Below are 12,846 nucleotides of genomic sequence, written 5' to 3' on the forward strand. Positions count from 1 at the left end.
ATGATGCATTCCAAAGGCAAAAAGAAATTGATCTTCAGGTATTCTTATGAGCCCAAGGCTAAAACTAATCTCTAGCAAAGATAATTTAGCACTATAATGGGTGAACTCTGCCAAAGGCAGGGAAATCTCACACGCTTCCTTTCAATTTGTTCGCAGAATTTTTAAAAGGGGCTCCTATGAGCCATTGAATGCCACCATTCTTGGGCACCTCAAATTTATTTTCTTGTGTAATCTGAGAAATAAACTAATATAGGCCCATGGTAGTGAGAGTTAAATAGTCTTCGGTCAGAGTGTGTCCTCCCCTACAGTAAAACCTACAGGCAGAGTGTGGACGAAGGACGAAATCTCAGCATTCACTCTAAACTTGTCCCCCAGATGTTGCAGGTTTGTCTCCCTGCCTTCTACAGAAGCAGTGGTGTGTCTGGCCCCATGCCCCAAAGATTTTAGGGGATCCACCAAGATAGGATCAGCCACATGGAAGCCCTACATCTTTGCACCAGCTCTGGGATCCTCTATTTCATAATTTATTTCCAAAGAGCATCATATGATTTTATTTATCACTCACCTGACTCATCTGTGTAAAAGTTAAAGGTAGCATATGGACCAAGTCCTCTGATAGTTCTTGCAGCAGCAAAAATACTATACAGTGTAAATGGTAAAAGATCTTCTAGAATGATAGAATTATTGGAGGTAGACCAAGAATCATTCCTTTCTGGTCCATATAACTTTAAATCATAACTTATTATGATACCATTTGGTTGGCGAGGAGGATCCCAGGACAACATAACTGAGGTAGATGAAAGATTCTTATACGTTCTGATTACAGGTGAAGATTCAGGGACTATAACAAAAAATGAGAAAACAAACAGAAAAAAAACATACAATCCAAAAAACCTAAGTTATCTCACAAAAAGGTGATTTATGGTGGAAAATATCTTTAAATATCAATTAACTTTGTTCTCTTATCAATGCTAACTTCTACTTCATGGTCTCAATGAAGCACTACAATAAATCTGCATGACAACAGTTATTGTGGGTTGCTTTATTAGTTAATTTGACAAACAAAAAAGTTAACAAGTAGATCAGTAACATTATTTCATAAGAAAACAATTTAATGATCAAGAATTTTTAGAAGGCTATTTGCTTTTAATAAATTTCTTTGGCAATAAAAATAATCCTCAACCTACCATCTTCTTCAGTTTTGATGTGCAGTTTCACAGTGTGCATTTTAGAAGATCCCTTTGCTGTTGCTGGAATGATTTTCAGAATATAATCTGTGTACTTCTCCAGTTTATCCAAAAGCACACTTGTATTGTAAGTAATGAGAGACAATAGCTCACTGTCTGTTTGTGTATCCCATAAATTTAGTGAAACAAGGAAGAAGACTATACCATTTGGCTGGGATGGTGGAAGCCAGCTTACATTTATAGCAGTTGAAGAAACATTTTGATATGTCAGACTTTCAACAGGGCCATCTGGAACTAGGGATTAATAAGCAAAAAATAAAGATATGTTAGTTTGATATAAATAACAAAAATAAACAAAGTGTTGCTATTGGATCAACATAATCCCTAATATTATGTATTCAATATTTTATAACATTATTTTCGTGACTACAAATAAAACAATCATTTCTTTGATCATCTATGTTTTGATATAAAAAACAAAGCATCTTGAATGTATATATACATAATTTGTAGTTAATGTTAATTATTAAGGGGAGAAAATCTTTGTGATAGATTTTCTCAGTCTTTGTACCCAGAGAAGAAAAACTGCTTTTGATGCTACACTACAAAATGAAGAGATTCAGCAGATCAAAATGTCCTTTAGGAAGGGTTAAAGATTAGTTGCTTGATAATTAAGCTTACTCTCAAACTGCCATGAAAACTAGATGGGTCGAAGAGAGGCTAAACTGTAGGGTTTTGTATTGAGAATGGTTATCCTGATAGTTAAGGTGGAGAAAATAATGGAGACAGGTTCAAAATGGAACGTGGAGTTAGGAGTCTGCTCAATCTGTTGACACAAAGAGGTTTCCTTCAGATACTAACGCTAAGGTTCATGAGAATGATCTATCCCCATTCTAGGCTTAGAGAATACCATCAAACCCGTGCAAAGGTAAATGCTACAGTATGGTAAACAGTTTTTTAAAATGGCATTCACTGTAGTACTTCTTTTTAACCTTTTCATCCCAAAGAATGCAATAATATTCAAAAGTTCTAGAACTATTTCATAATGAAAAGCTTGGACGTACATTTGAAAATTTAAAATAGAGTTGTTTACATACTATCTTGATCTGTATACACGTGCATTATCTCACTGGTCTTGTTTCCATTTCCAAAGGCAGTGTCTGCAGTTAACCACACCGTATAGTAGCTGCATTTTGCCAAATTGTCTAATACTGCAGACAGAGATTTATTGTCAACACCACTGTCAATGTCTTGTCTGGTGAAATTCTAAGGAAAAGAAAGGAGAAGGATATCATCTTTTACAAATAGATTAGTATTTCTTTATTACTTTCATTTTCTCTATCTATCCATCCATCTGTCCACCCACCCACACAACTCAGACCATTTACTAATCATAAACAGACACTTCAATTCTCTAATGCTCAAGTCAGCCACACTGATTCCTGTTTAATGCAGTCAAATAAATCACAGAATCATAGAATATGAGGGTTGGAAGGGACCTCAGGAGGTCATCTAGTCCAACCCCCTGCTCAAAGCTGGTCCAGTCCCCAACTAAATCATCCCAGCCAGGGCTTTGTCAAGCCTGACCTTAAAAACTTCAAAGGAAGGAGATTCTACCACCACCCTAGGTAACACATTCCAGTGCTTCAACACCCTCCTAGTGAAATTTTTTTTCCTAATATCCAACCTAAACCTCCCCCACTACAACTTGAGACCATTACTCCTTGTTCTGTCATCTGCCACCACTGAGAACAGTCTAGATCCATCCTCTTTGGAACCCCCTTTCAGGTAGCTGAAAGCAGCTATCAAATCCGCCCTCATTCTTCTCTTCTGCAGACTAAACAATCCCAGTTCCCTCAGCTTCTCCTCATAAGTCATGTGTTCCAGTCCCCTAATCATTTTTGTTGCCCTCCGCTGGACGTTTTCCAATTTTTCCACATCCTTCTTGTAGTGTGGGGCACAAAACTGGACCCAGTACTCCAGATGAGGCCTCACCAATGTCAAATAGAGGGGAACAATCATGTCCCTCGATCTGCTGGCAATGCCCCTACTTATACATCCCAAAATGCCATTGGCCTTCTTGGCAACAAGGGCACACTGTTGACTCATATCCAGCTTCTCGTCCACTGTAACCCCTAGGTCCTTTTCTGCAGAACTGCTGCCGAGCCATTCGGTCCCTGGTCTGTAGCGGTGCATGGGATTCTTCTGTCCTAAATGCAGGACTCTGCACTTGTCTTTGTTGAACCTCGTCAGATTTCTTTTGGCCCAATCCTCTAATTTGTCTAGGGCCCTCTGTATCCTACCCCTACCCTCCAGCATGTCTACCTCTCCTCCCAGTTTAGTGTCGTCTGCAAACTTGCTGAGGGTGTAATCCATGCCATCCTCCAGATCATTAATGAAGATATTGAACAAAACCGGCCCCAGGACCGACCCTTGGGGCGCTCCACTTGATACTGGCTGCCAACCAGACATGGAGCCATGTTTATATCTTTTCTATCTAGTTTCTTATGTAGACATTACACATTTATATGGCTGAGTCTCTTTCTAACTTGGCTTTGTTTATCCACTATTTCTTTTTTTAGAAAAAAATATTCTGTAGAGTGAATGTACTTATACATATCAAGGGGGAAAAAAACAGGAAGTGTACCAACTACAAATTATTGACAAAAAGATACCCCAACAGGACTAAAGTCCCTGACTTTCTTCAGTATTAATGTCAAACACTTTATTCAAACTGATAGAGACTGTTACAATAACTGAATTTTACATTACCCACTAGAGGGAACCCATACATTACTTTGCTTATAACAGTACCAATTTGGAAACAGAAGAGAGAAAATTAACTTTTTATGTAAGAACTATTAAATGCAAATAATCTCAATGGGTCAAATCATCAGTGACTAAAAGGAAGATGACCCAGGAGAACCATGCAATTCTGCAGTGGTACAGGAATTAGGAACCCTATTTAGGGGACATGCACCCATGTGGCAGTCAGACTCTGCTTTGCCAGGACTTCCTGTGACTCTACCTTGTATTCAGGGTAGAGAGACAGGTCCCATTCTATGACTATGCATATCCACCAGCCACTCTTCTCTATAGAGCAGTGAGCATGTGCATTAGTGATCTGGACTAACACTGCCCTTATATTTCAGAGGCAGCTGTGATATGTCCCCAGGATTCTTCCCAAGATCCTGTTAAGTGCACAGTCCAGCCATTTGGGCTGATTTTTAGTTCCAGTATTTGGCCCTACAAGCACCAACAGTTCCTTAAAATCAGAGTTAACTTACTGGGGTTTATGTCTTGTTAAAAAAGGGGTGGGGGGCAGCGATAGAAGGGGGGAGTGAAGAAGTTTCTTTGTTTTTTAGCAATATATATTTACAGAACTAGCTGATTTACTAAAATGAGATTTTTTGTGTGCGTGCACATTTGAGGATGAAACATTATGAAACTGCAAAAAATGGCAATACCATTTTCTAAAGGAGGCACTGTGATTCTTTACCAACTTGGCTGTGACTTCTCCTGTGAAGGCTTTTAGTTTTTCAACAAATAATCTTAATGTCTATTACCCCTATGTCATAATCCACATACATTTAATTTAACATTTGACTAATTTCTTTACTTTCATGCTGGTGAAACTATTTTACTTCTGTGAATAACACAGGGCCAAACTCCATTGACTTCAATAAGATTTGCATGTCAATATCTGAAGGCTGAATTTAACCCAAAGTTATTACAGTGAAATATCGTACATTGACAGCACTGGAACACAAAGTCCTCTTCTGGTACATTGAACAGGTGCAGGACAAATGGAACAAGAAAAATGTCTCTATGCCAGCCCATTAACGTACCTGAACCCTGACTTGCAATTTGTCTATATTAGGAAAAGAGGACGAGGGTAGGTCAGAGTTGCCCAACAACAATCCAGACCTAACCAAAACCTTTTCCCGAGGGTAGATACAAGTTAATGCCTTTTGCCTCAATGTAGCTCAGTAGTTCTCAAACTTTTAACACAGCAAGCCTGAGTGCGACCCCCCGTCCTTACATATTAAAAACACATTTTTTATATTTAACACTATAATAAATGCTGCAGGCAAAACAGAGTTTGGGGGTGCAGGGTGACAGCTCACAACCCCCATGTAATAACCTCACAACCCCCTGAGGGGTCACAACCCCCAGTTTGAGAACCCCGATGTAGCTGATTAAAGTTAATGCTAGTGGGAATCTCACTTTGAGTTTGTGTAAATGACTATACAAGATTCAGGGCAATGGAGAATCAGGCACAACATACTTAAATTAAATTTTCTGATGTCCAGCTATAGAAAGATAGTGAATCACTTGTGAATGAGAGCACCATTCCCTTTGTTTCTGATGCAGGGGATCAGACAAAGGGCAGGAATTAATACCCTGACTTTTAAAGATAAAATTTCCAAGTACTGAACAGAGTTTTAACTTCTGGATTTAATAGTTCACCAGCTATAAATCTCATGCAAAGTTTTAAAAATGTATCTTTATATTTTCTCAACAGTTTTGCATTTGGACATAGAATGCTGTAGTGAACCTACCTGAAAGCTATAACAAAACACTATTTGGTGGTTCATTGAAACCCTATTTTGAAGGGAGTGTAGTTGTAGCCGTGTTGGTCCCAGGATATTAGAGAGACAAGGTGGTGAGGTGATCTCTTTTATTGGACCTTCTGTTGGTGAGAGAGATAAGCTTTCAAGCTGTAGAGAGCTCATTGTGGATCGAAAGCTTGTCTCTCTCACCAACAGAAGTTAGTCCAATAAAACAGATCACCTCATTCACCTTGTCTATCTATTTAGAAGGGAGACCATTTAGTCTGGCAGCCAAGGGGCAGATAACTACTCATGACATGACAAAATATTAGAAAAGCATGCACAGATAATGAGAGTGACACGAAGAGCTACTGGGATGCAATCTGCAAAATAATGTAACTTGCACTAATTGTATTCTGGGGATTCATCATTATAGGACATTTTACAATTAATTCTGGCTGCAGATGAAAGCAAACTGCTTAGGACTTCTTGGCAAACTGAAGCTACAACTGAAAAAATTTCTTCTTCTGCTTCCTTCCTTAGTCCACACACAAAGAAGTTCTGGAATAGCAAAGTATCAGAATATTAAGAGCAGATAAGTGTAAGCAATACACACAACCAATGAAAGCGTGTGCAGAAAACAATATTCTTCTTGGCCCAGGAAGCATTTCCAGCTACATAATGTCATAACCAGTGATATACAGACATCACAAAGCTTCTAATCTTAAGAATAAGGTTGTGGCACTGCTTTGCTAGTATAGTTTCTTTCTATTCTCTCTTGCTCTGGGCTTGTCTTCACTTCATTATTCGTTCCAGTTAGAATACTGGAAGTACTCCACTTGCGTTAGCCTAGGTTGAGGCCACACGACAAAGGCTACATCAGCCATCCAGCTTTCATCCAAACCACATCACATGATCCATTGTCTACAGCCAAGCTCTAAGATACAACAACATTTGCTCCAATCCCTCAGACAGAGACAAACACCTACAGGATCTCTATCAAGCATTCTTAAAACTACAGTACCCACCTACTGAAGTGAAGAAACAGATTGACAGAGCCAGAAGAGGAGCCAGAAGTCACCTTCTACAGGACAGGCCCAACAAGAAAGTAACAGAACATCACTAGCCGTCACCTTCAGCCCCCAACTAAAACCTCTCCAGCGCATCATCAAGGATCTACAACCTATCCTGAAGGACGATCCCTCACTCTCACAGATCTTGGGAGACAGGCCAGTCCTTGCTTACAGACAGCCCCCCAACCTGAAGCAAATACTCACCAGCAACCACACACCACACAACAAAAACACTAACCAAGGAACCTATTCTTGCAACAAAGCCCGTTGCCAACTCTGTCCACATATCTATTCAAGGGACACCATCATAGGACCTAATCACATCAGCCACACCATCAAGGGTTCGTTCACCTGCACATATACCATCATGTGCCAGCAATGCCCCTCTGCCATGTACATTGGCGAAACCGACAGTCTCTATGCAAAAGAATAAATGGACACAAATCAGACGTCAAGAATTATAACATTCAAAAACCAGTCAGAGAAACTTCAACCCGCATGGACACTCAATTACAGATCTAAAAGTCGCAATTCTTCAACCAAAAAACTTCAAAAAAACAGACTTCAACGAGAAACTGCAGAACTGGAATTAATTTGCAAACTGGACACCATTAAATTAGGCTTGAATAAAGTCTGGGAGTGAATGAGTCATTAAACAAACTAAAAACTATTTCCCCATGCTAATTTTCCCCCTATTGTTACTCACACCTTCTTGTCAACTGTTTGAAATGGGCCATTATGATTATCACTACAAAAGTTTTTTTTCTCCTGCTGATAATAGCCCACCTTAATTGATTAGTCTCATTAGAATTGGTATAGCAACACCCATTTTTCATGTTCTCTGTGTGTATATATATCTTCCTACTGTATTTTCCACTGCATGCATCCGATGAAGTGGGTTTTAGCCCACAAAAGCTTATGCCCAAATAAATTTGTTAGTCTCTAAGGTGCCAAAAGTACTCCTCGTTCTTTTTGTGTTCACATGGTTGCAGTACTGACTCAAGCGAAGGAGTTTGCCTTCTGGGGGCATGTCCCTTGGTTCTTAGCACTGCATTATTCCAAGCTGTTCCTTCCAAACTTCCATGATGTATTTCAGGAAAACATTTTTTGTACCTCCTAGTCATATGGGTGCAAGTAGTGTTCACCTGGAAGCTTACTGCAACACCTCACTTCCACACATGTTGATTGTCTGCATTCTGTTGGAAAGCCCTGGATCCAACTCTTGAACAATGGGTGGGATCCATGGCTTTTTCTCAACCAGCTCTCCTAGTCTCCATGCTGGGTTTACAGTGGCAGAGGCAGCTGGTGTGAGGCTAGAGATGGCAGCTCCAGGGTCCCAATCCTTTCCTCCCTGTCCAGTTCCTAGTTCCCCTTGCTGGGTAAGAGCAGCAGAGGTAGCTAGTCTATGTCAGTGTTCCCACAGGAAAGATTTCTCTTAAAGTGCATTTACTGCGAAGGTGATGCTGGAATAAAACTGTGTTAAGTTCCCCTCCCTCTCTAGTGCGGCCAAAGCACTCACAGAAACAAAGGATTCAACAAAGAAAGATTTTATTCAAAATAAATCACACTAGCAGTCCTGCTGCTTTAAGCCAAGTGTCATGCACACAAGCGGCACTGTGCCGCGTCACATGTATGGAGAGTGCACATGGTCATCACTCCACCATTGTTGCACGGGGGTGGGGTGATGAAGGTAAACCTAACCATGGGCGCTTTCCTACAGGAACTGACGAACCCCGCCCCATCCTGAGGTTGCTGGCTGCAGCTTGTGGGATCATGGAGGAGAGCGTGTGGCTGTAGGATGAGTCTGGTGCTGAACCTGGGCTGGTACAGGGGCCAGGTTGTTCTGGCACCTGCTGGCCATAATGCTCAGAAACATGACCATTTGCTTCCGACTCTCCTCACGCTGCTGTTGGGTGTCTTGCTCTTCCATGGCATGGTCATGGGCGATGTACTATGTCATCATGTGCTCTTTTCTTCAGCATCCTTTCAGCTGCTGCCTGGAATTGCCACTCCTGCTCCAGCATTTCTGCCTCTGAAGTTAGAAAAGGCAGTGACACCTTCCAAAGTCCTTATGCATCTCCATCAGCAGGCTGTCCCTGGTTTTCTTCCTTCTGCTTTCTGATTCAGTAGCCCAGTACTGACGGTCAATAACCTTCTGCAAGGGTGGGTGATATGTACTTGTGCAGATGGGCCTGTAAAGCGGAGAAAGAGTACTTAAACCTTCTGTCCATGGTAAAAAAAAACCGGAAAATATCTTCCCTTTAATTTTGTGCATTGCAAGCAAGGTGAAAGTGGAAACCTTTATCTCAAGGCCTTCCTTCACTTGGCTCCATCTCCCCTTTGCTAACTTCCAGGTTTCCTGACCATATCAACAATATAAGTGCTTTACGTATCCTGGGAACAGTGGTATGGACTGTCTCCTTGAATGCTGGAACTCTAGTTCCAGCTTGAGAGAGTGCACACTACTATATATGCACTCAGCACCTGCTTGCACTCATCGCCAATCCTGCCTTCACAGGCATTTGTATACTTGTATTAATAATGCTTGGTTTGTGCACATACAGCAGTGTGTTTTACAATAAATCTCTATTAATGCGTACCCAGGGGTGGAGTGGTGGTTTACCATGCCCATCAAGGAATGCAGAGGCACCAGTAGCTGAAGCACACCCTCTAAATGCCTCGGAAGGAAGGATGGAGGCTGGGAGGGGGAAGTGGAAATGGTCGTTTCCATGTCTAGAAGGGAAACTATAATTGGCATTTGCCTGCCCTCTCCTACACATCCCCCAGTAGAGACTGGTCCTATACAGGCAATGATGAGCCCCTTATGGCATTTCTCCCCAACCATAACCACAATGGCGAATTGAGTCCTCACCTGGCTGAGACAACACTGGCTCATCTGCCGTTTTCTCCCTGTCCCATTTCTCCCTGATCTGTTTCTTTGTTTCCTCTCTGGAGTCCTGGGTGAGTTGGAGTGGCTGTGGCATCTACTGGTGACCATCAGGCTCCACCTCACCTAAGATCGTTGTGGCAGGTGAGAGTCCTGGCTCTGGGTCATCCTAAAAGTCCTCCATCCTCAGTCAACTTCCCCAGGGATCTTTGATCTCTCCAGGGTGTAAATGGATTCCATACTTGGGGCACTGGAGAACACGCAGTTGAAGTGGCTGTAGTGCAGCGAGCTTGTTGAGGTCTCCCCAGACTTGGAGTTCTGGTGCTTTGCCCGGTGGTACAGTGGCTTCAGGGATTTCATAGCAGAGCTAGAACAAACTCTAAAGATGAGGAGAGCCCCGGGCAAAGCAGGGGTCTGAATGTTGAAATGGGGTATTTATGTTGGCTGCAGATAACCCCTGTTCTGAAGGCGGGGTGGATAGACAACAAATAACCTGGACTGGAAATTTTGGGAACGCACTGGGGGAGTCCCAGCATCTGAGTTACTAGTTCAAGGTTCAGCAGCACTCAGGTGTCAACCCACACCCCCTTGTGGACTAGCTGGCTTGACTGTAAAACACGCTTAATTCGGGGTAGAGATTTTTGTACACGGATGCTCATTGGGTTAAGGACAACATTCAAGTTATACCTCGAGCAAACACTGCGGTAAAGACAAACCCTCCCTATCTCCAGGCTCTTTTTCACTTCGTGTATGGCTGTATGCGTAGTGAACAATAAACACCTGGTAAACCATAGGAAGCCATAATGCTATTCCAAGAAAGAGAGAATGGCAAGAAACAATGTTACCAACAATGCTACTCCACACCCTCACTCTCTCAAGGTTATGATCACTGAACATCAAGAGGCAATCTCAAAGAAAATAAAAAGGATAGCACTAAAATTTCAATTATGTGGATAGAAGTGTCTGGATGAATTAGTTAAAATGACATATTCACTTGAAAGTTTTGTGCCTACTCTTGTTACTAGTGACCCTCACTAATTACGATACTGAAAAATATTCTTTTATTTTCCTCTATTTTTAAAATTTGTTTACTTTGAGTATATAACAGTAGTTCATTATTTCAGTGGAACCACTCAAATGCTTGTAGTTAAGCACATACATAAGTGCTTTACTGGATGTGGGGGCTTCACTGTTTTGTGGATACTCTTTCCCCAGGGCCTGCAAAAAGAGTGTTTACCAGTAACAGCAGCAGCCAAGCTGGAAGTGATACAGAGAGAGAGGAGGCAGGAGAGTTCCTGGAGAAACAGAAAAGAGGGGCAGGGCAGAGGAGTGGGCCTCAGCGTGTTTGTTGTTGTTGCTGTCAGGCCCACCCAAAAGATCCATATAAACATCAGCGAGGAGCAGAAATATCTTGATAATTTTTTTATTAAGGAATTTTTAAAATGCATGATATACTATTTAAAGGAGGCTCTAACAATTTTTTTAAAAAATAATTTAGTTTAAATGAAATCAAGGGAATAGTATGCCTTTTAAAACTTCAGTTAAAATGCATTTAAGTTACTCAAAATAAATGTAAATGACTAATATAAATATGGAAAAAGAGGTTTGGTTAGGTCATTCACCTTGAGAGAAAAAGATTTAAACTCAGCTAGAACATCAGTACATTAAAGTTTATCTGTAAATAACCAATATATTAAGGCAGAGCTGAGCTTTGGACCTGATAAAGCTGACAGCCACAGGACTCCTAGCTTTAAGAGGAGCTACACATGTAAAGGAGAATCTCAACTTTCATTAAGACAGAAGCATGGGTCAGATCCTCTGCTGGTGTATACTGGCATAGCTTCACTTCCATCAGTGTAGCTCTGTCCATTTATGCCATCTGACAATCTGGCTCTGGGTTTCTAGTTCTTTTCCTTGTAAGTCTAAACTGGTCACTAGGGTTGAAAGGAACAAGCAGCTGAGCACCATTTCTGTGGTAGGAAACTGAGACCAAAGATTTCCCTACCCCAGCACACACTTATGAAAACTAGTTAGTTAAATTTGAGGTATATTCCAAATAATCATCTCTCTAATTCTCCCGCAAATCTCAGGTCAGCTCTGTGCATATGTGACACTGGTGTGCAGGAATAGGTAATATTTTGGAGGTAAAAAAAACTGTTTTGCAGGTCTGCCCTAAGAAAGCTATTGCCAGCTCTGATTAAAGAAATACAGAATTTGGTAAAACAGGACAGGCATTCAGTTCATTTCAAAAAACATACATGAAGTTTCCTAACTGGTAAAGGCAGGTAATTGTGAAGGTGTAAGATCAATTTTCAAGGTAAAGAAAGTGAAAAACCCAAGTTATCTGGGCTTCTAAACTCTCTGGCTTAGCTTTTGAATCATTTAAACAAAAAGTATCTTTAGCAAAAGAAAAATTAATACACCATCTTTATCTTCATTGTGGCTTGCTTCTAAATCAATGATCAAATATGGAGATAAGGGCTGTCAAGGTTCCTCCCCCACTCTGAACTCTAGGGTACAGATGTGGGGACCTGCATGAAAAACCTCCTAAGCTTATCTTTACCAGCTTAGGTCAAAACTTCCCCAAGGTACAAAATATTCCACCCGTTGTCCTTGGACTGGCCGCTACCACCACCAGACTAATACTGGTTACTCGGGAAGAGCTGTTTGGACGCGTCTTTCCCCCCAAAATACTTCCCAAAACCCTGCACCCCACTTCCTGGACAAGGTTTGGTAAAAAGCCTCACCAATTTGCCTAGGTGACTACAGACCCAGACCCTTGGATCTTAAGAACAATGAACAATCCTTCCAACACTTGCACCCCCCCTTTCCTGGGAAATGTTGGATAAAAAGCCTCACCAATTTGCATAGGTGACCACAGACCCAAACCCTTGGATCTGAGAACAATGAAAAAGCGTTCAGTTTCTTACAAGAAGACTTTTAATAGAAAATAGAAGTAAATAGAAATAAAGAAATCCCCCCTGTAAAATCAGGATGGTAGATATCTTACAGGGTAATTAGATTCAAAAACATAGAGAACCCCTCTAGGCAAAACCTTAAGTTACAAAAAAGATACACAGACAGAAATCGTTATTCTATTCAGCACAATTCTTTTCTCAGCCATTTAAAGAAATCATAATCTAACA

General features: G+C 41.1%; 1 protein-coding gene across 1 annotated transcript in view; it reads right to left on the minus strand.

Moving 5' to 3' along the window:
* PTPRQ (protein tyrosine phosphatase receptor type Q) overlaps positions 1-12,846 on the minus strand; it is a 156,713-nt gene that overhangs the window by 91,057 nt on the left and 52,810 nt on the right. Inside the window, exons 20-22 of the mRNA XM_077838126.1 lie at positions 2,285-2,453; positions 1,188-1,481; positions 566-841 (exon numbers count right to left, since the gene is read on the minus strand). Of these exons, the coding sequence (XP_077694252.1) occupies positions 566-841; positions 1,188-1,481; positions 2,285-2,453 (739 nt within the window). The remainder of the gene's footprint in view (positions 1-565; positions 842-1,187; positions 1,482-2,284; positions 2,454-12,846) is intronic.

Source organism: Eretmochelys imbricata, chromosome 1 (assembly GCF_965152235.1).
Source record: "Eretmochelys imbricata isolate rEreImb1 chromosome 1, rEreImb1.hap1, whole genome shotgun sequence".
NCBI classification, from domain to species: Eukaryota; Metazoa; Chordata; order Testudines; family Cheloniidae; genus Eretmochelys; species Eretmochelys imbricata.